The sequence below is a fragment of the Triturus cristatus genome, chromosome 7 (assembly GCF_964204655.1).
Source record: "Triturus cristatus chromosome 7, aTriCri1.1, whole genome shotgun sequence".
Taxonomy (NCBI): Eukaryota; Metazoa; Chordata; class Amphibia; order Caudata; family Salamandridae; genus Triturus; species Triturus cristatus.
Genome location: NC_140590.1, coordinates 943,712,124 through 943,738,772, shown reverse-complemented (window position 1 = coordinate 943,738,772; position 26,649 = coordinate 943,712,124). Strand labels below are relative to the sequence as shown.

At 42.2% G+C, this 26,649-nt stretch overlaps 1 protein-coding gene across 4 annotated transcripts in view; it reads right to left on the bottom strand.

Annotated features, from left to right (window-relative positions):
* CNOT6 (CCR4-NOT transcription complex subunit 6) overlaps positions 1–24,517 on the bottom strand; it is a 355,968-nt gene extending 331,451 nt beyond the window's left edge. The window contains exons 1-2 of one of the 4 annotated variants that reach the window (XM_085617934.1): positions 24,499–24,517; positions 13,081–13,197 (exon numbers count right to left, since the gene is read on the bottom strand). In XM_085617934.1, coding sequence (XP_085474060.1) covers positions 13,081–13,192 — 112 coding nt within the window. In that variant the 5' untranslated portion in view covers positions 13,193–13,197; positions 24,499–24,517. Of the gene's footprint in view, positions 1–13,080; positions 13,198–24,358 lie in introns of all 4 variants that reach the window. The other 3 variants (XM_085617932.1, XM_085617935.1, XM_085617933.1) reach the window with 3 other exon arrangements.
* Between the last annotated feature and the right edge of the window lie 2,132 nt (positions 24,518–26,649).

Sequence of the window (26,649 nt, the reverse complement as noted above, 5' to 3'; positions counted from 1 at the left end):
GACAATTGGAGAGTGTCTTCCCCCCCCCCCCCTTGTTTTTGTACATAGTACATCGCGGTCATGTTGTCAGTGAGGACTAGGACAACTTTGGCTGTGAGATGAGACTGAAAAGCTTTCAGCGCTAGAAATACTGCTAGAAGCTCTAGATAGTGAACGTGGAGTCATTTGTGTTGGTTGTCCCAGAGACCCTGAATTGTGTAATGATGGAGAGGTGCTGCCCAACCCGTGAGAGATGCGTTTGCTGGTAGCACGACTTGTGAAACAGGGTCGATGAAAGGTTGCCCTTTTGATAAATATTGTGGATTCCATCACTGCAGAGAGAGATTGGTGCAGCTGCCTACCAACACTAGATCTGTTACCTGACCCGGTGAATGATTCCACCGACGTGCTAAGCATTCTTGTAGTGGACACATGTGTAGTCTTGCATGAGGCACTACTGCAATGCATGACGCCATCATTCCCAGTAGCCGAATGCAAATCCTGGCAGTCAAGGTTTGGTTAGGTTAGAACTGCAGCAATAGAGTTTGGACATTGGAAATTCTGGCTGCACTGGGGAAAGGCTAAAGCCGTTTGAGTGTTGAGAGTAGCTCCCAGATAGGATTGCACCTGTGAAGACTAAGTGAGACTTTTGAATATTGACTGTGCAACCTAATTTGTGGGGTAGGTGTAGTGTGGTCTGAGCGAGTGTGTTCTAAACACTTTTGGTGTGTGCTGACTTTGATGAGCCAGTCTAGGTACAGAAAGACATGAATTTTTTGTCTCCCGAGATGAGATGCCACTACTGCTAGACATTTGGTGAACACTATGGGTGCAGTAGTTACTCCGAATGGGAGTACTTTGAACTGATCGTGTGATGCCTGCTATACCAAATCCGAGATATATGCGAGGAGCTGGATGAATGGGAATGTGAATATATGTGTCTTAAGTCTAGTGTGGACTTAAAATCGCCTTGCTGTAGAAGTGGCAGGACCGGTTGAAGCGTTACTATATGGAAATGTTCTGATAGTAGGTACCGGTTTAACTCTCTGAAATCTAAAATTGGTCTTAATGATCGGTCCTTTTTAGGGATCAGAAAATAAAGAGAGTAAACCCCTGAACCTTGGTATTGTAATGGAACTGGTTCTATGGCTCCTTTTTCTAAGAGATTGCACTTCTTGCTTGAGTAACTGTGTGGGCAAATCACTGTTTGTTAGGGGGAAAGGGCGTTATGAGGTGTTGTGCCTTTACCCCTACCTTTGGAATGGTTTCCTCTATATCCTCCTTGACAGAAACCTCTGGGGGAAAGGATTGATTGTTGTCTTTATAAGAGGGAGCATTTTGGTCTGAGGATGTAGTTTTGGACCCTGCTCTGTAAAAGGAGCACGAAAGGAGCCTCTATTGGATGGAGACTGGAGCGCTCCCATGGATGTTGCTACTTCAGTGTCCTTTGTTTTCTCCAAGGACAGGTCGACTACAGGACCAAACAGGTGTTCATTGTCAAAAGGGGTGTTAAAAATGGACTGTTGAACTTCCGGCTTAAACACCGAGATTCTAAGCCATGCAGGCCTTCTAAGGAGAATGCTGGTATTGATCTCTCTAGCTGCGGTGTCAGCTGCATCTAAAGCACATCTGATTTAGGAGTTAGAGAGGAGTTTTCCTTCAACTAACTGCTGTGCTTTAGTTTTGGGTTCATCTGGGAGACATTGGAGCAGTTGCTCCATCTCATCCCAGTGTGCCCTGTCATATCTAGCTAGTAGGCCATGTGTGTTTGCGATGCGCCAGTGGTTAACAGAGGGAAAATACATAAAAAAAGAAACAAGAGGAGAGAAGTGGGAAAAAAGGGAGACAACAAGAAATTGTCAGGAGAAGGTAGATTCTTATTGCAAGTAATTATATCAGCACTACATTACAGTGTTTGCATAAGTAACCCAATGGTGGGTGTGCACGTCGTGCTCATGACAATGAACGGCGCAGTGACACAATAAGGTGAAAACAGAGTGGACGGCGCAAAAAAATACAGAAGGCTTGGAGGTCAATGGACGCCCGACCCCTGGACTTCCCTCCCTGAATTGCACGTTCAACATGATCAGTTCAACAAGGTTAGAAATTGCACACACCAATTCCTTGATCCCTACCTTGCAGGTAAAACTCTCCCTGTCTCCTTTTTCCTTAAACCTTAAGGTGCTCTCCTTTCCCTCCTATACAGAGCCAGCCTGGACCCTTTGTACTTCTTTTTCCGTCCCGCTGGACCCTCTACTACCACCACAGGTAGTTTTTTTCTCCTCGTGTCCCCTTTTAAATTAACTTCTCTTTGATATTTTTGGGCCTCGTTCTTACTCTCTGACTTTATACAGCACCTAACTGATTAAAGTAACCCGGTCCTAATGACCTAGGCCGTTGACCACTCAGCGTAACTTCAGGTATTACTGTGGTCAACCCAAGCAGTTAAAAACCTGCGTTGTACATAATCTCCATTGTGTTGTTGACCTCCAAGTCTTCTGTATTATTATTTTTTGCGCAGTCTTCGCTGTTTTCACCTTTTTGTGTCACTGCACCGTTCACTGTCACAAGCATGACGCGCACACCCACCATTGGGTTACTTATGCAAACACTAATGTAGTGCTGATATAATTACTTGCATCAAGAATCTACCTTCTCCTGATAATTTCTTGTGGTCTCCTTTTTTCCCCCCACTTCTCTCCCATGGTTTCTTTTTTTATGTATTTGCCCTCTAAATGACCACCGGTTGAGACATTGTTCTTTGTTTATAGATCACTCTATATAAAGTCACAGGTGGAATACAGAAAAAATACTAATCAACATCAGTGAAATAACCAGACCAGGCAGCTGTAATCTAAAACCTATTCTAAATTGTTGAACCACCTTTGCACGGGGAAATCATGTGCAGTTCGTCTTGGTTCTCTACGTCCACCTGCTTGTGGGCAGAGTGGAGACACTAATTAATGAGAAAGTCAAGGAAAAAACGGAATATATGTATGTACATAGACACACACACACATACAGGGAATATCAAGCGAACATCATGGACAGATGACCAACAAATGAATCGGTCCAGCCCCTACTGGGCCAATGTGCGCTTCCTAAAGTGGGCTGGGGATTAAAGGGAGAATAGCACGATTCATTATGCCATCCCACTCACTAATGGTGTGACTGAATTCTTTAAACATTAGGTTTATTTTGTCCATGTTGGGGTGAAGGAACCATCATGAGTTTGGATGGTGCACAGTGGTGAGTCCAAAGAAAAATGAAAACGGAGCAGCTACCATAGCCAACTATGAAAATGATAAAAGATTAGATTTGTCACTTTTCAGCTCAACGGAAGTTATGACCAACAGTGTGACCAAAGAACTCACATGTATGACATAGAATGTCAATGGTCTTGGTAAGATGATTGAGAGAGGGGCAGTAGAATGGATGATTTAGTCTTCCTCCATGAAACACATCTTTACAGACAATAACTGCCGCTTCATAGGATGGGGAATGTACAGACTATTCTGCCACTCTGGTTACATAATAGGTTTACTGGGGGGAAAAAAAAACATTGCTAGCAAAATAAATCAAATAACTGCCTATATTTCATTTAGAAAAAAAGATTGATGGATGATGGGGTGAATCTAGAAGGGGAGTCTGCCATTGGGTAAAATATGTATTTTCATCAAGGCGTACAATCTTACTGGAAGCAATGCTGTTGGAGCTCCTTGAAGCTACTCTCGTACCGATGCAGAACATTAGGGGTAGAGCCAACCAATACACCTACTACCAAGCTGAAAGGATCTGCTCAAGCATTGGCCCTGCCAGAGGTCTGGAGAGATTTGAAGGATGACACCTGGGTCTATTCCTTTCATTCTGGTGCACAAACAACTTTTGAGAATGAATTTTTTCCACCTCAAAGATTCATTTAGATTTTACACCAAAGAATATTAAGCACATGGAATTTCTCAGGATAGTATTTTCTTTTCCAGTAGGAGCAGCTAGGCACTGCCACCAGGAGCTACTGGGTTCCACTTTCTCTTGGTTAGCCAAATCTACTTGCATGTCATCGTTGCCTAGCTACCTTTGGCCAGACCCCCTCTTTGTCAAAGCTCAGTGCCATTTAAAGCCAGAGTGTGTGTGGACGCGCAGTGGGTGCGTCAAAAACATGCTCATCTGCGCCAGGCCTCAAACTGTGCCAACCATGCAGACCAGGTGTACTATCAATAGGGACACCAGGTAAACCCCAACCAAGTATCTTACTCCAGCAAAGCCTTCCTAGCTCTTAGGCCCGAACTGGAGAAACAGAGGATGCCTTCGGCTACAAATAATTCCGTCAACATCTCAATCTTTGCGCTAGACCCTTTTAAGGTCACTGAAATCCTCACAAGAATTTGAAATCACAGGAGGGCTGAATCATGCTAGATTCCAAGAAAACTAGATATTATGTATATGAACGCCTTTTATCATTCACAACATGTACAATTATCCTACATGAATATCCTGAACTGCCATGAATCCAGCCTTTGCCCCAAATCCAGGCTGAAGCTTTAATCTACATATTACTTCAGCCAATTGACTGATCTTACATACCCATAGGCGATAGCGGCTACCTAGGGAAGACATTAATGTTGACAAGCCAAATTAAATTCAAGGTACAGTGGAAAAAGAACAAGCATTGGCATAGCCAATAGGTCGCGACTTTGGGACCTTATAAGTGTTTGGCCATGCAACAGTTGCATAACTAAATACTTATAAGGTCCCAAAAGCGAGACCTATTGGCTATGTCAAGCGGCCGCGAAAGCGATCGCGAACAAACATCAAAGCGGCCGTGAAAGTAATCGCGGTAAAGCGGAGGGCGCGCGCCCGCGCACATGCACTGTAGCTCTAGGCTGGCCTGGTAGCACTTTTTGGAGCCCTCTCAATAAGTCTCGCCAGACCAGCGCATGCGCTGGGTCAGGCGAGACCTAAAAAGGGACACACAACTACAAGGGTGTGCAATACCTATGGACCGACGCCCAGGACATATTGTTTGGGGGTCAAGGACAAAAAGTTTTCATGTTTATTTTGTCCTTGGGACAAGTAGGCCTGTTCACCTGCAGGTCAAACTCTTTACATGCTAGTTTACAGTACCACAATATGGATCAGTAATGGGCATGGTCTGCAGTTAAGGTTAATATTTGTGTCTCTAAGTTATGGTGTTCCAACTTGTATTTATGGTTCTTTAATGCAAAGCCTTTATTATGAAGGTGGGATCTCTAAGGAAATGTTGCAAGCTCCGACTGCACTAATGACAGTGGTTTCAGTATAAAAATGTGTACACAAATTTGCAAAGTTTAACAATATGAGGCTACATATCATGCTCCCAGAATACTCTCCAATTAGAAGTAAATATCTTCAAAAGCTAAAAAAGCAAGATTGAAGATTCTTTACTTTAACAATAAAATGTTCCCCAAAAAAATGCAACCAAGAAAAGAAATATTTTGCTAAACTACGGTGAACTTTTAGGGACCATTTCTTTGAAACATCATTTAGTAAAATGGTTCTGATGCATGCTAGTATTTCCCAAAAATATTCATACTGGAAAATCAGTGCAACCAGTTTCAACAAGATTATGGGAAACAAAAATAAACAACCATTGCCAAAAACAATAGGGCTGACATTGGTGGTCAACCTTATTTTTTTTTCCTTCAATAAGTGTCTTGTTTTAACATGGTTTTTGTAATAAATTATAGGATCTGCCGGGCCGTCGCCATTATAACAAACTTTGGCAAAAAGCAAAAATATTTTAGGGTCTCAAAAAGCACACATTGCCACAGTAGTCAATAGCACTTAACACAACTACTCTGTCTGGCAATATCCTCCTTGTGAAAGAGCAGAATAAGTTCACTCACCGTGAACCCAGCAGATAGCTAGAGAGAGATAGAATTTAATTTAAAAAAACAAGGTGGTCTTGTTTAACACCAGACCTAATTAGCAGCGTGATTTTTAAAAGAAAGTCCCAAAATACAGCCACGGTGTAGGACCAGTTAATTTGTGCAGATTTATGACTTTCATGAATTCACAAGAATTTACAGAAGTAGGCCAAAAAAAAAAAAAAAAAACATTACATTTTACTCCTAAATTTTTTGAGAACTGCATTTTAGAATGAGCAAATACGCATGTGGAGATTTGCTCATGCGAAAAATCGACTGCTTGTTTACACGTTTACTTTCCAACCACTTTTTTCCCCTGACCCTGGAAGAAGTTTTACTTATGCCCTTGTCAATAGTAAGTTTCCAACCTCTCAGAATGGAAAAAGGTTAGAGAAGAGCTATTTAAAACTCCTAAAACATGCTAGTTAGTAGGTTTGCGCAGATTCAAAAGGGCATTCCAAACCTTACCGCTACTTCCAGCCCCTCTATGTAGATCTGCAGAAAGGTGGTAAAATAAAGAAATCGCTATATTCAAACCCTACTATAGTAGGACACCTGGCATAATCAGAAAGGCTGTTATCCTAGCATTTCTATAAAATAAGATTGCTGCCTTAATTTATCGCCGCACTACATGGCACCAAAGGGACAATGGATGACAAGTAGATTTATGAAACAACCGTATCCATGGACAAGTAGATATTTTACTAATTTTCACATACCTGCAGCTAGACACAATACATCATTATTAAGTGCATGACATCCGGCTTGGGCTTGCCTCCAAGAGCACAGCAGGTGCAATACCGAGGAAGGAAAGGCTGACTCTGCACCCAAAACATCAGTGCTGTTTGGCATAGAGCTTCACATCTCTGGATAATGCACAACACATTGATGCAAGAGCACAAACTACATGAACCCACTAAACTCTCACGTATATTTGGAATCACAGCAGCAAATGTTATGCTAAGATGTACATTTCCTCATGGTTCAGAATGTTTTTGCTGGGCAATTAGGATACTACGTTTCAGCAGCCAGGACCTTATTATCAGAACTTGACAAAACCTAAGCAGTTGTTTGATCTCCCTTTAAAAGCTAAACACAGAAGTATTCCAGGAAATAAGTTATATTTTAAAAAACAAACTTGTATTGTTTGGAGTACTTTTTCAGATATTACCTTTAAGGAAGATAGGACAATATTTGTATTTCACATTTCTTTTTGGTTCCTATGCTACATAAGGAAAATTAATGGATTCTCTTCACCATACAACAGTGGTTCCCAAACTGGGGTCCGCAGACCCCCAGGGGTCCGTGACACATTCCTAGGGGGTCCCCAGGCAGCAGTTTTAAAAACACTGCAAAGTTCCATGAATAATCAGCAGTTTTTGGGTAGCAATAAAAGTGTCAAGATAACTCCAGTGATTAATGTACCTGCTGTAGAGAGATGGAGGTTTTGTCCAGTGGCAGCTTCGACTCATCTTAGGAAGCGCTGGTGGTTAATATGCCCGATACAGAGAATGTCTACCATGCATTCTTTTTTAAAACAGTATTTTGTTTTGTGCATAGCTCAGTGGGTTCCTGCCTTTGCCACAGAGATTCTTTTGTTATTGTGCAGTTCACAAGTTTCAATCATAGTCTAGCACAGTGAGCTATGAACTGCCATCAAAGAGCTACATGCAAACTGCACAGTACAAGTTAGTAAGTTATGCTTTTTCCCCAGTCTTTCATCATCCTGATGCTGCTAAAAAGGTTTGTTTGGGTAGAAATAAATCCTTATTATTAAAGTCAATGCTAATCCCTATGTTATATTCAGAATCCTGAGTTTCTGCTTCTCCAGACCAAGCACTCTTACCTACCAGTATGGATGACATGTGAATCCTACACCTTGTAGTCCCCTTTGCCTTATGTAACATTTTCTATTCATTGATTTACACACATATGATTCATGGTCTCTCTTTGTGTGTGATGTAAAGTGCTATTACACCCTACAGTGGTATGACAGGTGCTATAAAATAAATTAAATACATGTGACAGTGGGGCTATGGAGAGAGGAGAGGCACTGTTGGAGGGTAGTAGTGAGGGAATCATTGAAGATTGTAAATCATTGAAGATTGACAAAAGATTGTTGTATCCTGGTGCATAGTAAGGTCATGGTTTACTATGCTTTAAAAGCTAATACAATTTAATATATAATGACAAATGTTTTGTAAAATGCACCATTTCCCCCCAAATTTTCTTGGGGGACAGCTCCCCAAAGCCCCCTTTGTAGTGGTCAGGCTCACTCGCTGCACTTGTGCACTGTACGGGGACTGGTCTGACAACATTTGCCAGAGCAGCTTTAGGTTTCCAGCCCAGCCTTGGCAGTAGCAGGAGCCTCGGGCGGCGAAATAAAACCAAACAAAAAGTTAGCCGCAAGATACAGCACCAACCTTCCCATTAGGATCTTTCAATTTTTGCAAATATTTCTAATATAAAAAAATCTAAAATCTTTAGTAATTCAAGTCAGTCTTTGTTTGATGTGCACACGTGTGGTTTTTTTCTTCAAATGACAGTTTTAATGTTTGAGATTTAAATCATATAAATTGGTTGGGGGTCCCCGGATTCCAGTAGTGACTCAATGGGGGTCCTCGGGAGTGAAAAGTTTGGGAACCACTGCCATACAAGACTGTTGAAATAATCAGTATACAAATACAAGGCTTACATTTTTTTTAAGAACATAAAACCTTGAATGTATTTTGGAACCAAAGATAGTGTATTTACAAAAATGGTAGGCAGTTACCTTGGTCAGAAAATAGACGTCATAGCTCAAATAACACTGATAACAGATATTTTTTTGTACAATGTTCTTAGATTCCTGAAATACGATATGTAATAAACTACTGAGCAAATTCGACATTTGAATGCAAAACATATTTGACTTTCTGACTCATGTGAAATGTAGTAGAAGCAGTCACTCACACTCCCTACCGCTGATGATCCTTTTGATGCCAACTCGAGTCGGAATCATTTATGTTCCGAAAGTCTGTCAGCGCAACAATAAGATACTAAGACATTGGTCTCATCTTTTGATATGCAAAACGAGTAATAGACATCAGTGCCCAGCAGTGATGACTCAGTTGTAATATCCAGTCTCTCTTATCCCATTCCCCCTGGCTAACGGTGGCTTTGGAAAAGTAAAGGTGCAGAAATATATAGAATAGCCCCGGTAAGATCTGGAAATCAGGCTACTCATTCCGATACGAAGCAAGACACTGGGATATTCAAATTAATAATTCACATGCATACCTCGAGGAAGAGGTCTGACCCAAGTCCAGTGACTTTGTGGCCCAAGACATTGGGACTACCATGACAACCGAAAACGGCTACTAGGGCCATTTACAAATACTCAGGAATCGAGTGATCAGGCAACCTTTACTACAACTGCCGCCAAGCTGAAGGGGTTGGCACTTACTCGGGCTGCATAGCTGTCGCTTACCCAAAAGATACACATGCAACTTGCATCGCCACCAACCAGCACTAAGCAATACAGCCACAACACTAGAGCCACCGACAGCATCTGCAGCCTGCATACGGATTGAATGAACTCCTTTGATAATCACTTAACACAGGAACACTCTGAAAAATGGGAAAGGACACAGTAGCATGTGGTGGTGGGGAGGGTGGTTGCATTACACGCCGTGGATCAGTTAGTACAGCCTGAAAAGGGCGTGCTAGCAATGCATTGCTGATGTCACTCCCAAAGATGCAGAAAAATAGACTAGCCAATATTTGTGTCCTAGCATCACTATCCAGAGGACACGCATACAGCTGGAAATAGCCACCCTTCTCAAAGCTGCTTCCTGTGGCCTGGCCCAAACAGGATGCCTACACATAGCATCATGCATTTCTTTCCACACTTCCAGACTCTGGTGATGCACTGGTAGCAGTATCCATTTTAATGTTTTCCTTCCCTGACTTGCAACATTGTTTTTCTCCTCTACTCTGCACAGATTTATTAAAGGCAGTCTAATCCTGCTTCATTTGGGTCCCTATCAACACTTGATAATGATGGAGGACATGTTGTCATTGCGACAGCAATGAGCAGCCTTTTTATCTGTAACCTGGTAGCAGTGATGGATTCAGTTCTCCCCTGTCCTCACCATCTGTGAAGTACGGTACCCCTGCATACAATTCTAAAATAAGTGTCCTTTCCAGTCTCACACGTCCCACAGACTGGCTTAAAATTATCTGTCAAGAACTTATGCATGAAATCCTGCTCACTCACACCCACAGCCAACAACCTCTCAAATCATTCATTTAAGTTCCCATCTACCCTTTCAGCAATTCCACAGAACACGGATAGGCAAATGCCAGAAACGTATGTTAACGCAAAAGGTCATGTAGATGATTACATGTAGCAGAATATATCAAGTGGAAAGAAAAATAAATTCATTTCTGCCCAAAGTCGGCTCCAAGATACATGTAGTGGGTTAAAGGAAACCCATTCTTCAGATGCACCTTCTGGTGAGAGAAGCATTCAACATTGTTGCACAGTATCCATTCAACAAAGGGGATTGGGGATTAGGAGGGTGCTTCACTGGGTTTGGTTGGGGTAGGCCACACCCATTTGTCAAATCAAAAAAGGACACGTCGTTAGGTTAAAAAAAAAAAAAAAGTAAAGTAGGTCAGAGTTTCACAAATCTATTTCTTGCCTCATTTCCATAATCCTGCACAAGAAAAAAAGGTTCTACGTATCAGACCACTGAAAAACACACCAGTGTACATTTTGGATATGCATATCTCCGGTGTGGGCTAAGTGCCTTGCATTTGGTGCCCTATCTACAAAGGCCGGTGTGGGCTAAGTGCCTTGCATTTGGTGCCCTATCTACAAAGGCAAATTAAGCTTATTCAGACAAGTATAAATACTGAGACTTCCTGCTATTCAGTAGTCAAAGTACTGTAACATTCGAAGAAAAACCTTACAACTCCTTCCTTTTTCGAACTGCCTTCCAATTGCTTTGCAAAATGCATTAGATCAATCACCTTATCTTTTTAATACCACCACATAGTACACAACGGTTCACCTTTAAGGATCGGGGTAAACCGAACAATGCTATCTGTCAAGTAATTTATGTGAATTTTACTGCCTTGTAACATTTTGTTTAGCATCAGGCGCGATGGATCAAACTTTAAAGAGAGGAAATTAAACAGGTTTTTTCCCCCTGGTAGGGTGGAAATAAACTACATGCTCAATCTATTACAGTTTGCTCCGGTTCCTGAAGGATATCCTTAAATTATGCTTGTATCTTGCACTACGTTGGTTACCACTGTAGTTAGTCATCTAATGCAGTATTATTGAGAGCAGTTTACTGCATCCTCTTCCTTGCCAGTGTTTCTTTTCTGCTAGGTCTCTCATATTCGAATTCTACCAAAGACAGTGCCATTATAGGCAAAGTTGGTCAAGTTTTTAACCACTTCGTAAATGTGTTAACCAATATCCGAAACATTGCCATTATTGACATATGTTTGCATGAGATTTGTTCGTATTATTGACATTTAGCCTTTGATACTGTGTAAGAAGCTCTCTGGTTCTTCCTTAATTTCTAGTTGGAGTCAGACTCCCCGTGCACCCTTTGCGCTGGGTTACTCTCCAAAGGGTAGTCTTTTCTGCATGTGTTTATCCAACTTCTGCAATGGTTTTAAGTTCTTCAAGTTGGTGGTCAGGCTTCATTTCATTTCAGCTTTGATGCAGTGGTGCTGAAGACTAGAGATTATAACGTTTTTACAAATTCTAGTTGACAGTCTATTCAGCTTTAAGGCATTCTAGCCTGTCGTAGTGACTCACTACTTCAAACATTTTCCCAACGCTTGCTCAATTTATGATGGAATAAATATTTCTATTAAGTGCACCGCATTCATTCAGGATTCATAAACCAACCTCTTATCCTTAACCTATTTGGCCCTTGTAAGGACATGTGGTAAATATCCAAAATGTGATGAACGCATAAAGTGCACAGGCAATTGCATCTCTGTAACAGATATCTTAGTTTTTGGTGATCATTAGTATTGCAATGATAGACCGTTCTTAGCCGAGGACCACACATTATCCGGATGCATCATCATTCTTTCACTTCTGCGCATCATTTTCCAAAATATTCTGGAAATCATTTAGCTTTCCAAAATATTCTGGAAATCATTTAGCTTACCATTTCAGATTACATCCTTGTGCTTCAGAGGTCAATCCTTGCACTGCAGTGAATTAAAGATAACCTCTACCTGCCTTAGGTCTCTAACCATACAGATATAAGGCGCTTCAGCACCGCCCTCAACAGTCCTTTCAGAACAATCCCTAGTCAGATATTTCCTCCTTTAGTTTCTGTGCTGTCGTTGGCCCTGCAAGTTGCCAGCTCAGTTTCTGGCACCCTTAGTGTGTTCCGTCCTAAATACTACCCTCAAGTCGGATCCACCTCACCAAGGAATGATGCACAAGGCCACCCCCATCCGATGAGAAAACATTTCAATACCAAGATGTCCTAGGCTCCTGATTAGGCGCTTGTACTTCATTAATGTCAAATGTAACAGAAATAATCTGTCAAAGCCACACTGCTGGCAAAGGTCTCCCACTGCTTATGAAATTTCAGGATGTCCTAAACTCTTCATGGAGGACTTGATTGAATTTTGCTACGAAGGAGAGATTACAAACGCAGTTTTTACAACAAAAGAACTTGTGAATCTATAAGCCCTTCCTCTGCCTGACTACTGTGCATTCATCCGGTGTCCATTTGTATGGACCTTTGTACAGCGACCAGGACAGTGAAAACATTAGGCGAAACGTGCACCCGTCCACCCCCATTTTCTGGCCTACACCACTAAAACTAGTTGTGTGTGCCAGTCACAACAGTGGAGCACCTGAAGTAAAGGAAATGTCTGGGAAATTCCAGAAAAGCTAGGCCTTTTTAGGGTGCTAGATCTTCCTAATTTTTTAGAATTTTGAGAACAAAAAAAATGAAACACAATTTGTTTTTTTGTTTTTGTTTTTTTAAATGACCTTTTATACTACCCAATGAACAGAACTACCGGTCTGTTGAGACTTCATGGTCACAGTTCCCATGAAATAAATTCACTTTCATATGCTGCTCGTTCATATGTTCAATTACCTAATACACTAATTAAAATAAAACAATTTTTTTATTTTAAACGTCTTCCCTTGGTTTGACCTTACCACTTATTTCCAACTCTGCCCAGTGTGATTTCTTCCCATTTGCTGCGTCTTCAGAGGACATAATGGTGTATATTCTTCGTGGATCGGGGGGATCGTACTTCTCTTTGGACATTCCTTCTGTCACAAAATTAAATAAGCATTATTTACACAGGTTTGCAGATTACCATCAGTCCTGTGATAAAGCATCTTGAAACCTCAAAATGAACTCTGAGCAGTCAAGTGACAGAGCACCCTCATCCATTAAAACAGATGTTACTTAAGTTTGTCAAACCAACAAGCAATTGCAAAAATTACAATATACAAAAGGCAGCAAAGTATCAGAGGAGAATCTCAGAAAGTTGGAGCTGAAAAGTAGGCTCAGGGAATACTAAAAACAGGAGAAGCAACACAGGTGGAAAGGAAAAAGGAGTGAACAGCTGATTGAAGGCGGGCAAGAGACAGGGGGGCGCGCAAGAGACAGGGAACAAAATTCTATTAGTCAGTGGTTGACAAGTCAGAGGAGCAGGTGCGGATGTGGTTCAATATGCTCTCCCTCAAGAGTAGATAAAGGTATTAACAAAAAAATATATAATTGTTTACATAATCTTCACTGGAAAAAACAAAAGCCACAGGGACGTTAGAGTTAGGATATAGAATTTAAAAGAAAAAACCCTAAGAAGTTCACTTAAAAAACAAAAACAAAAAAAGGGTTACAGTAAAATACATCAAATACAATGCTAAAACGTCTGCCATATATCATTTGCCCATTACTGAGTTTTAAAAAACATTCATTAATAAAACTGTGGCCAAATCTCTGGATATTGAATTCAATTATAGGATAACAAAATGCTTAGCCCAAATCTCGACACTAAGTAAAAGCCAAGTAAAGCTGTCAACTATTATAACATGGCTTCCTGGCAATTCTCCTAAAATCCTAAATGCAAAGACAAAAAGGGGGCAAGTGACAACTAGGATTTTACAAAATTAAATATTTAAAATGATGGGAAAAATTGTCAGCACTCTGTTCTTGTAACAGAGCCACGCTGTGCGGAGGGGTTAATTTAAAGTGCATCCACAGAAGGGAGTTTACGTTTCTGTGCAATATGCTCAAACAGTTTTCTAATGTCGTGCCATTTAGAGATAGTAAAATAAAACTGATAATGTGCCTAAGCATTGTATTACCCACCATGCCTTCCCTTAAATTAAGCCAGAAGGGCCCGTAGCTGAAACGTATCCTACTCGCTAGGCCTCATCTGCTTCTTTGAGTTCTATGGCCAATACTCTTTTCTCCACTATCCTGAGAAATGTTACCAGCGCACAGTTCAGTCTTAATTCCATAGGGTTAAAACACCCAACAAATGCCTCTCTACGTGATTTTATCTATCTCTTGATGAAGTCTTTGAGTAGGAGTTTCCAGTGAACATCCAAGGCAGCTTTGCAAAGACAGCACGTGAATGATGCCCTCTGGTGCTTGCCCGCAATGCCTGAAAAGTTTCCCGCCTTCCTTTCTTCTCCAAGGCGGATAATGTTATGTTACAGGCAGTATGCCCAGTCTGTTCTCAACTGTTCCTCTGTGTAATTACTGTAAGGTATCGCTAAATAGCCTTGAGGGGATACCTTTGTATAGTTTGAGTGTAAGCCACCCATATCTCCTGCTTGCCAGCGACTGCTTATCTTGCAAAAGAGACAGTGCTTTGGTGTTTAGTTTATCCTTTCATCTCGCTACGTCTCAGGTTTAGGACCCAAGCGGATGAGAGGCTGAGGGTGGTGAGTGACCATTGTAGGAAAGCACTCATAGTCGTTTTATCCCTCACCTGTATTTCCAGCCAGAGGCAGTAGTCCACAGAGCGCTCCTTTGTGAGTTTGAGGCTTAGGCAGCAGTTCACAAAAGCTGCCTGCACAAATTGTGTTTTACCAGGCTGAACTCCAACCTAACTTGTGCATGGGACAAATAAGTCAGAATAGAAATAGATTTTAGGCTCTGAAGATTCATGTAATTAATCTGAATATTGCTAGCTAGATTTGCAAGTTTTAATTGTAGAATTATATGTGTTTGCCAAACTGTTGTCTATAAGGAAAAAGCATTTATGTTCCTTGTTTAAAAACATTAATATAAGACCAGCTGAGGAACGTACCGGAAATTGTTTTAGAATTAGAGAAGATAGTGCACTTAGGTGTGCATTTAAAGGGAAGACACAATTTTAATCGGGTACTGGATTTCCCTCTTGGATAAATTCTTCGTTGCAGCAAAACACACAAGATGGACGGAATGTTGCACATTGGCAAAACATTCACCCCCAGTCACAGATCTGGGTTTAATCCATCGTTATTTTGCTCACCACACCACCCCAGTTCAGACATGGCCATATGCAAATCAGTCTTGACCCTGTGCCTCATGGAAACAGTCCAGCCCGAACTGCCAAGCCATGTCTTCCCTGGACCGGAATCAAGCATCCTAGGACCGGTTTCGGGGCTTCACCCCGGATAGCTTGACTCCAGTGGTGTAGTGAGCGCGGGACCCACGTCTGGGCATACCCTTCCCACATGATTGACGGAATGTTGCACATTGGCAAAACATTCACCCCCAGTCACAGAGCTGGGTTTAATCCATCGTTATTTTGCTCACCACGCAACCCCAGTTCAGACTGGGGGTGAATTTTTGCCAATGTGCAACATTCCGTCCATCATCTTGTGTGTTTTGCTATTCGCCCTATGTGAGAAGGGTATGCCCAGACGTAGGTCCCGTGCTCACTACGCCACTGGAGTCAAGCTATCCGGGGTGAAACCCCGAAACCGGTCCTAGGATGCTTGATTCCAGTCCAGGGAAGACATGGCTTGGCAGTTCGGGCTGGACTGTTCCCATGAGGCACAGGGTCAAGACTGATTGCATATGGCCATGTCTGACCTGGGGTGGCGTGGTGAGCAAAATAACGATGTATTTAACCCAGATCTGTGACTGGGGGTGAATGTTTTGCCAACGTGCAACATTCCGTCCATCATCTTGTGTGTTTTGTAAATTCTTCGTTGCACAACTTTTATGAACTATTAGGTGTCTTGCACATCTTGGTATATCAGCGCCTTATTATATTGGTAAAGTGCAGAAGGCTACACAGGATTGAAGAAATGTTTTAATGAGGTGGACAATGATTTGAACACCATGACCAGCGCTGCTAAAAGCGGAAATCGGGAAGGCTTATTTATGTATCCTTATAATTGTTAGAATACTAAGAAAAGTTTATGGATTAATTATAAGTAAACTACAGTTGAAGTTGGAACACAGACGGGAGCTTATACTTGGAGATGTATGCATTGAATTTGATCGTTGTAACATAGATTTGAAAGCTTTTAATTGCAGATATTTTTTATCCTATGGGATATCTTTTATCCTATATGTGACGATACATATTTGGATTGTAATCACTGATTAATACAATACATAGTACTACTATTTATGAGCCAAAAGGTGGAAAATTGACTTGAATATTTTCAAAATTGTTTTCCAGCACAGTGCTGTCTCGGCCTCTCAGAGCCTAACTCCCAAAAACCAGTGTAGGGGGGACTTTGGCTTGTGCAACCTGCAAGATTGAACAAAGCGAAGAGCCCTTCATCTGCCTGTGCAGCGAACCTACAACGACTGCATGTGCTTTGTCTTTCATTTTGATTTCTTAAATTTGGGCTGCAAACCTTTCAATGGGATTGAATAGTACTCTAAGGCATTTGTACACATTGGCTGATTCCACCTTTTCACTTCCCAGTTGCCAATTGTGGTTGTTCAATTACTTTCCTTGGAATTTTAGGGGTTGAGTTTTATGTTCAAACCATTTCTATTGGAGTATTCCAAGGTTGCACCCAGGAGATATTGCAGCCCCACTTTTAATCCATAAATCAGAACCTAGTATTCTACATACAGCAGATTTGAGGCGCAGGACTGTTGACTTTGTCTAATAAGGGAGGAAGATTGGAGAGAAACAAATAACAAAAAGAAAAATAAAAAAAAATAAAAAAAAAAAAAAAAAAGAGGAGAAGGAGAAGGAGTCAGCACCAACACAGAGCCCAGTTTAAATTGTTGGTATAATCCTGGACAGTCGGGAGCCACCCCCAGTTAAATCCTAATCCACATGTTTGTATGCAGCATTTGTAGTGCCGTTAGAAGACCACCTGGCACATTCCAAGCCGAGAGTTTTGACCATACTTTGCTGCGGTTTACCCTGTCAAATGCGGATTTATAATCTATAAAAAACAGAGGTCAGGCTGTTCATATGACGCTGCGAAGTCCCTCAGAAAAAATTAAAGTAGGGAAAGGGCCATGATGTTTGTTATTGACTGTTAGACCTGGCACCATTGGCGTGAGTCTCCCTTCCATTTTTTCGCTGTGTCTCCTCTGTTTTTGCTGGTTATAGATGCTCTGGGCGCTGTGCCACTGCCATTCAGTGCCACAGCGCGAATGCTCCCTTTGTAAAGATGATATATGAATTGGTACATCCATGATTGGCTTATTTGGTTTACCTGTTAGTCCCTAGTAGTGTGGCCTGTGTGTGCCCAGGGCTGGTAAACCGAATGCTGCTGGTGGGCCTGCAGCACTGGTTTGTGCCACCCACAGAAGCAGCTTGTAAAGTATGTCTCAGACCTGCCACTGCAGTGTCTGCGTGCAGTCCAGAACTGCCATCTTGGCTGTGAAGTGCACCCACTTTCCAGCCCCTAAACCTTCCCTTGGCATCCTGTAAGCCCCCCTTATGATAGGGTGCATTGTATGTGTAAGGTAGGACATGCCCTGATGTATGTAGCATGTCCTAGTAGTGAATTACACCCCATTTCGTTTTTCACTATTGTAAGGCTACCTGTTCTCCATAGGCCAGAATGGGAGGTCTGGGCTATTACATTCTATAGTCCTAACTGACCCACAGAACATGGTAGAAAAACGAATCTAGTATGCCTGAGCTCAGAATATTAAAATACATCTTTTAGTGAAGGTTATTTTTATATTCTGTGTTTGAAACTACCACTTTTAGAGTATAGGTACTTTCTTGCCTAAGCCTTCCAGTTTGCTCTGCTATGATGTGTATTGGCTGTCTGGTGTTGGAGGGACAGGGCAGGCTGAGTCAGACCGGGGTTGAATAGAGCAACCTGCCTTGGTGTGAGGGGAGGGGTAGCTCCTGCACGTGAATAGGACGGCGCCTGGCAAGGTGAATGCTGGCTCCACCTCCCACTGTGCGTCTGAGGCAGACCCCCTCTTTCTGAAAGGAAGGATGCAGCCTGATCAACAAAGTGCTCCAGGGCTGGGCAGAACTGGTTCTGGCTGGGTTCAGAGACTTGGGACCCCTAAGAACAAAGACTTTGGGGTTTAAATATTTGTGCACAAACCCCTACAAAGGGTATTGCTCCTGGATAACAAGAAGAACCTCTGTCCGTGTGGCTACAGGAATCTGCAAGAGAAGGGCTGTCCTTGTGCCTTGAGTGCTGTTTCTGGGACTGGCCTGCAGCTGCTACTACTGGACTTCAAGAAGAGGAAAAGAACTTTGATTGGACTTTTATTTTCTTTTGCTACAGCAATTACCCCAAGGGCTAGAAGAGAGCTAGCCTCCTGCTGGAGTCTCAGGCACATCAGACTCCACCATCAGCCTCCTGTTTCCTCCCAGCGAGGATTACTATCTGCAGGTGAGGCCCCTGTGTGTTCCAGGGCCTCTATTTCTACTGCTGAGAAGAGAGCGCTGAAAATCGTCGCTAACCCCCGTTAGCGAGCCACTGCAGCTGGTGAGCGTGAGGAAAATCGCTGCTCCGCTGTCGCCGAGTGCTCGCTATCCCCAAGAAGATCGCATCATTAGTCAGCGGGCCCGAAAACGCCCGCTATCTGAAAATCATCGCAACAGGATCATCGCAGCGCGGACGCAGAGCGTTCGCCATTTTCCCCGCATCGCATCCGGATCGTCGCTCCCTCGCAGAGCGCCATTTTCGTCATCGCAGCACGATCGCACACGCAACAGGCCCGGTGCTTCATCCTCCCATCGCAGCAAGGATTTCATCGCATCACCAGCTTAGCGTGAAGAAGTTTGTCGCTTTGTCCTGCCCGCAACCCAGCGCATCATCCTCCCTTGCGGTAAGGATTCAACGCATCGCTGGTTAGCGGGAGGAAATCTATCGCTACAGCTCCTTAGCGACATTTTTGTTGCTTTGCTCCAGGAACCAGATACTTTGTGAGTAAAAAGGTCGCAGAGACCACTGCCTTGAACTAAACAACATTTTGTGCATCCGGAACTATTTTTCCTTGCAGCATTTCTAAAGTAATTATATTTTTATAGTATTGTGGATTTTTCCTGTTATTGGTCTTGTGATTAAGTCTATATAAAAATACCTATTTTTCATAACTACTCGAGTGGTGTCCATTTGTAGTGTTCATCATTATATTACTGTGTATGGTCATAAATGCTTAACACACTGCCTCTGAGATAAGCCTAGCTGCTCGTGCTACGTTACCACAGGGTTGAGCAGGGGTTGTCAAAGGGTGTAGGCTGCTTACTCTGACTTAGGAAGAAGGGTCCCTACTTGGACAGTGGCCAGCCATTGCCAACTAGAGACCCCCATTTCTAACATTGTCCCTGTTTGTTTGGTGAAACCAGTTTGGTTCAGTGGGATTACGCAATTTTCCTTAGCCCAAGTCTGTAGTTCCACCAGAATGGTTCCCGCAAAATATATTGCTTCATTCTCTTTAAGTGCCACTAGGTGGTAGTTCTTGGGCTTGCGTTGAGTGGACTCCCCCTTTAAATATTGGCAAGATCACCGAGTCATTCCATGAGGTGGGGACTCTGACGCTTTCTAAGACAAAATTGAAGATTACAGGGACATTATAGTTAGGTTCAGATTTTACACACAAAACTATAGCTATCTCAAGTAACTATAACTCATGTCCCAAGGTAATTATAACTCCCTTTTCTCAGCAATAATTTCACTCCGCAAATGTTGCAGTGATATGATCAAAGATATCACCTGTACACAGGGTTACTCTCCAATGCAAAACACATATATTGTTTAATACCTCGACACACCTATGATGCATTAGAAGCACATGTTTTGTAAACAAGTACACCAATCAGCTGGACACCGGCTGCAGCACAAAATGAGGTAGAAAACAAATATGGTAGCTACCAGTCATTATGTAAACTGTAAACGAAACCAACACCCTTATTGGATGATGTCATTAGTGATGTAATATGTGAAGTCATAAGCATTGCATGGTGGGGGAGCAAGCTATAGTTAGCTCTGCAAACCACAACTGGTGAATTTCTGTGGTTTTTTTTTAGTTCAAAACTTTAATGTTGTCACAGGCAAATTCACCCAACGAGAACGTTACTTCAACCTTTGGTTTTTATACACACATACATATATACACACACGCACACATAATTTAGTAACATTCCTTACATGAGACACTTCTCTCCAAAAATGAAGTGCTTCTGATCAGCAGTATGAAAAAGACCAAGTGCACAACATAAAGTGAGTCTCAACCAAGCATGCCTAACTCAGTGGGGAAACGTGGGCGAGCATTCTAAAGCTTATACGGGAAGAGTATGTGTTTAGGTACAGGACAACACAGTATAAACAATGCACAAATGTCGTCCAGCAAAGACTTTGTGTGTACAGAATGCTTAAAACCGCATGCACACAATATATTTGCAGTACAAACAGGTAGCCTAATTGTAGAGAATGCAAGGCACAACACAATGACAGTATGCAAATCAATAACCTTACAATCAAATTGTAATCTCATGTGGGTATCTGACAGTATTTATGTATATGTCAACATTTTATACAGTATTGCCTCAAGAGGTCCTAGCTATACAATGCTCAAAAACACAGTTTACAAAAAGCTAAAATGCACAAGAGCACATAACCAACAAAATGCAGAACAGAAGTTTCGGTACAATTTATATAATGTTCAACTGCTAACATTTGGGAGCAATGCCGAAAATATAAACACAATGGAGGATCTCAATCTAATCACCAAGAGACAAGTTTCTTTGCATCAATTAACTTATTTAGGTCTGCAAACCTAGAATTTAGCGAACATTTAGACCACTACAGCACTAAGAACCCACAATGGCAAATTCGTACTACAGTGTCATCAGTACCTGCAAATAAGAGGGACTTGGTGAGAGTCTGTTCATAGAGTGAAAGACACTCTGGTGGCGAAGGTCAAAGGACTCAAGCTTAGGAGTTCAGGAGGCTCACAAATTAACACCGAGGTCAGTTGACAGGACTACCTGTCAAAGCAGCAGAATCCTGGCCCAGTCAAAATGGATAGTCAGAAAAGTGAGCCAAATGAAATATATAAACATAATAAAAAAGTGTTATAGAGGGGTGTGCTCACCAGAAACAGTCACGATTGTTTCACCTGTAACTGCAGAAGTCAATGTCATGGTCAGTCCATCTTAGGGTGACCACTTCCCTAAAGGTCACTGTGGACACGGATTCCAGTCTAGGACATTGTGCGACAGCTGCATGCATGGTGGGTGTTGCAGTTGTTTTGCTGCTTCACCTAAGTAATAAGACTAACATCTGAAAACAAGGATTTGTAGATGGAAAATTCAAGTCTGGAGACTGTGTCCAATGACCTGGAGTGAAGAGATCACCCTAATCCAAGTCTACCTCTAGGGTGGGGTAGTAGAGGCTAGGCAAAAATTTGCAAAGTTCAAGTTTGATTCTCCAGCAGTCCACGTGTCTCGTGGTGAGGAGTGCAGAAGGCTCTGGAAAAGGGTGATGCAAGACTCTTTGGGATAGCAAGCCGCTTCCAATCATTGCAAAATCAGAAACAGCCCAGGCAGTAGCAGCAGGGCCAAAGGCTTACTCCTAGCCAGATGACAGCGGCATGGGGAGTCAGTCTCCATGCTCTGGTTTCAAGTACAAGTAGAAAAAACGTCCAGCAACCTGCTTGGAAACTCCAGATTGTGTGTGCAAAGCAAGACAGTTTGGCTAACGCCGCTTCCAATGAGTGCATGCCCACAAAAATTGATGGTCCAAACAATCAGGTTCTCGGAGGCCAGGGGAAATGGCAGAGACTCCAGGTGTATGGTTTTCAGGGACTTCGTGTACACACTGGTAACTATATTGTCCTATTATGTTACTTGCACAATACAACACTGAATCCACCCATCATTGGCTTGTGTTGGTACTCATCCCTGTTCTCTGTGAATGCTAGCTTTCCCCATCTACCTCATGATCATGAGCCTCGTGCTGGGTCCAACCTGTATACACAACCTCATTGTGTGGTGCTAACAGACCACACGACAAGTGAAATGAATCAATTTATGAAGTCAGTGATCAGAGCACCAAATGGTTACTGCTGCTAAAAGGCTCCAAATCATGGCACAACCATCGGTTAATAGACTGCACCGTAGGAGGGCAAGGCAGATGGAGCCAACTATGTTCCCGTTCGCTCACAATGTTAAGGCGCATGTACCTGGTATATGCCTACGACACTCATGAATGGGCACGGTCAGAGGACATAAGTTTAATGCTGGATGACGGACTGACCGTAGTAGCTCACTTAGGGAAAGCAATATGGAGACAAGAATCAAGTTTTTGTCGTGAAAAAGCTGGCATGCTCATTATGTTACAAAATGGGCAGTGGCCAGCAGCCAGTATAAAGAGTCTAAAAAACGGAGGGTGAGGGGTGAAGGGTGGAGGTGAAGAGGCCTGCTGGCACAATCATTTTAACAGAGAGCTGAAACTATTCTCAGTTACAAATTTTTCCTCTGCAAGCACTCTAGACACTTCTTTAGTTGTCGCAGGGTAATAGTCACACACCAGGGTTCACGGAGACAAAGAACAAAGTAGGGCATATCTACATTTGGAGGTAGTTAGGATGGCCGGCAGTCGGAATCAAAAAGACAACGTATTTGCGGTTGTATGGGTACTCTCATATTCTACCAGTGTGCTCTATAAATATTCAGGCAGATCTGTATGTAAATCGCCCCAAAACCTTTGACACTATACAAATCATGTCTACTGGTTTTATCGAGGTTTAATAAATAAAGGCCCTTCACAAACAAGCATTTAAATCAGTTTGGGCCTCGCTAGGAGTGGCCTCAATTGCAATGGGTCTGGTAACAGTGGTTAGCGGCACCAGCGACACTGATATTTCCACAAATCTATTTAATTTTACACACCGATTTTTATCAGCAGAAAGGATACCGAATTAGAGTCCCCAGGTAATTACTCATTTCTAAGGGGTCTATCAGGATCCAATTTGCAATCCCCTAGCATTCGACCCCCCTTCACCTAGTTACTGATAACTGTGGCATGGGTAACTGAGGGTGAGAAAATCAAGGCTGTTTTGCAGGCCACTCATAATGAAGGCTATATTAACCAAGAACAAGCCAGTGCATATTTTTAAACGAGGAAATGTGGGCACAATAAATTACCATAATGATCATAGCTACATTTGAATTGATTTGGACAGCTGATAGCCGAAGAATCACCTGTCCGGTATGTTTGGTTGTCGCAAAGAGGTCTTGGTCAAGAAGGGGGTCAGTGATGGATAAAGAGTAAGAGGTGCGGGACTTGGGATTCATAGGGGTGCCAGTGCCCGTTCTGTCCAGCTCGCTGCTGAACTAAATGATTTCCTGGGTAGAAAACCTAGACCAGGCCTGGCTATAAACTTGAAGAACGAGTTCACTGCGTTGTTGAAACCGACTAAAAAAAGAGAAACGCTGGGGAGTTAAACCTGGGAAATGTGAGACAAGAGAAGTGTATCATCCTGCTAATAAGACGGTGTGGCATAATAGGATTTAAACGGATGTACTAAATTCTTTAAGGTATATTTTAATGTCTTGTGTTGCTGGAGATAATCAAATCTGTCATAATTTATTAGAACTGCCTTTTGTTATTCCGATCAAGAGTTTGAATATGGGCTAATAGCAGCACCCGGAGTTTTAAAGGAAAGGCACTCGATACAGGAGAAATAAATGCCGAGTATCGGTAAAGCAATAGCCTTGATCTAAGATCCTATTCACCCAACACCTCCCCTAAAAAAAAATCCCCTTTTCTCGCCTTCTAACATAGCCCTCATCTCCCAGGTCTAGTCTTCCTCCCGCATTGGTACTCGAGAAATCCCCGTTCCACTTTATTTTTGCTCCGGTCTTCTACTTTACATTGTTTCTTTCCTGATACTTGTCCCGTTTTCCCATCCAAATCGTTCCGCAACCCGATGTCTTGTGGGGTGCTCGCTCCTCTTCCTTGCTGTTCTAATTCCTAAACTCCTGAACACTTCAAAGACAGGCTGGAGGATTCCAAACGAACAACTTACCTCTTGTCTCCCGATAGTAAATCTTTAAAAATCAGATTGCCAGGGCTATTCTTTTCACTCTAAACTAATACAAAACTGGGGGCGGGGAGAGCCAATCGGAAAGGAAGTTTACACAGACTGACAGGCGAAGAAACACTTACGGGACGGCTTGGGTCGATGTACTGCTCCGCAAGATCTGCGATTGGTTAACATAGAAAATAACCCACCCCGGAAATAACCTACGTCTATGTAGGAAGTAGTAACTCACGCTGCCCCGGAAGCGCTCGGCTCCTATCGCTCCGGAAGAAGTGGCCACCCTAAACCCAAAAATAACAGCTGCTTGCAGCGCTAGAAGGCTTATTTTAAGCTATGTGCTGTAGTCCATTTATGTACACGCTGCTATGTCTGGAGATGATACAGATAGATTTCTCTACTTGGGGAGGAGATGTGGCTTAATGGCCAGAACTGCCAACATTGGAACGAAGGAACCAGGTTCGATTCTTGGCGTGGGCTCAACAACGTGTGATTCTGGGCAAATCACGTCTTTAAAAAAATTGCGACTTTTCGGTAAAATAATTGGTGTTCATGTACCTCCAATAACTTCCAGTCGAGTTCGTGCTATATAAAACTGCAAAGCAAAAATACTGGCAGAACTAGAGTTGCAAAGATATACAGCACTGTAGGACCCCGTCAGCTGTCTCCCAGTAACTGGTTAGCTGCGTCGCGTAGTTCTGATAAAGTCTGAATACGAAGTTCGCTCTATTTAGTTCCAACTAACAGCTAAAGCGCTAAATGAGAGCCACACAGTTGGCTCTCAGGAGTAATAGAAATAGACACTTTGCTGCTACGGTGACCAACGTATTTTTACTTAGCATAAGAAATCACATTAGTTGGTGATTTTGTGTGCTTGTGGAGTAGATGAGCACGGTTTTCTTCTCTTACTAAATTCGGTCCATAGCTTCTTTAAAATATATAGATTTGGCGTGACACAAGTTTTTCCCAGGGCAACCACCTTACTCAGATTTATTTTAACACAGGTATGATTTCATCATACTTTCGTAATTAGGGTTGACAGTAATCACCATCATAAATTGGTCAAAGTTGTCACAGTGCTGTATTCTGGCTGCATTGCACTATGAAAAAAACGGAATAATTAATTTAGTCTCATGAGCCTAACTGGCCTTTATCTCAATCCGAACAATGTAAAGTGCTTTAGATTTACAGCCCTTTTGTGTTGGTTCATGACCTCTTCATTGTAATTGCCCCATTCCCCTCCTTTAGCATATCCAAAACCAATCCACTGCCCATTTCACTTCTCACCCCAGCCCCTCCTCTGCACCCCTAGAGCTAGACAACTGAATCCATCCACTCTAAATTAAGACCTATGTAGTAAAATAGAGTAAACACAACAATGCAATTCAAAATACAAGATAATTTGGCTTATGACAAATCAAAAGTATAATATAAACACATACTTATGCATCCATTATACACTTTCTCTTATTTTTAATATATAGCTACCCAAAAAAATCAAACACAGAAATAAAAGACCAAATTCAAAATATGGATGAATATAAAGAGATTTATGAAAACATACTCCTTAAACCTCAACGATAGTTTTACTTCTGTACCAGATTAATTAAACCTGAAAGGACCTGATCGCCTAGGACCAACTGACATTGAATTCTCCTGGAACATAGTTTGAGAGTCATTAGTCTGTTGTTTCGTTTAAGTTCTTTCATTATCCATTACCCTTACCATAGAGTCAGAAGATTCTACATAGCTCCATTGGCAGTGATTCACAACGGTTGCTTCCATTACCTCCTGCTATTCCCAGATCTTCACCCAGAAGCCACCAAAAAGATTTATCTCCAGCCATGACATCCATTCTCCCCTTTGCTCTTTCACTACTTTTTGCAATGGCAATTTTACTAATGTGCCAGACACTGCCATCATAAAGCTTGACCACATTCTTCCTTATTTTTATGATTTTCTTAGGTTCACTGAAAACACTCTGTCCTTTCAGAACTTTCTTGCTTTGTTTTACAAGCACGCATTGTCCAACTATAAGTATTACTTCATTGACACGATGACAAACATCACAGTCAGTTTTGTATTTAGACTGATGTCTCAACTGCTTTTCTGACACTCAGTATCCCATTGGACAGCCATACTTATTTTCATTCAACCAGGATTATTCTTAGAATATAGAATACACACAACAAGATAGTAAAATAACTCTCTTCAGCAGCCTCTTGTGGGATGATCCTACAGCCCACAACATCTTTTCTAGTTCTGATTCCCAACTCTTA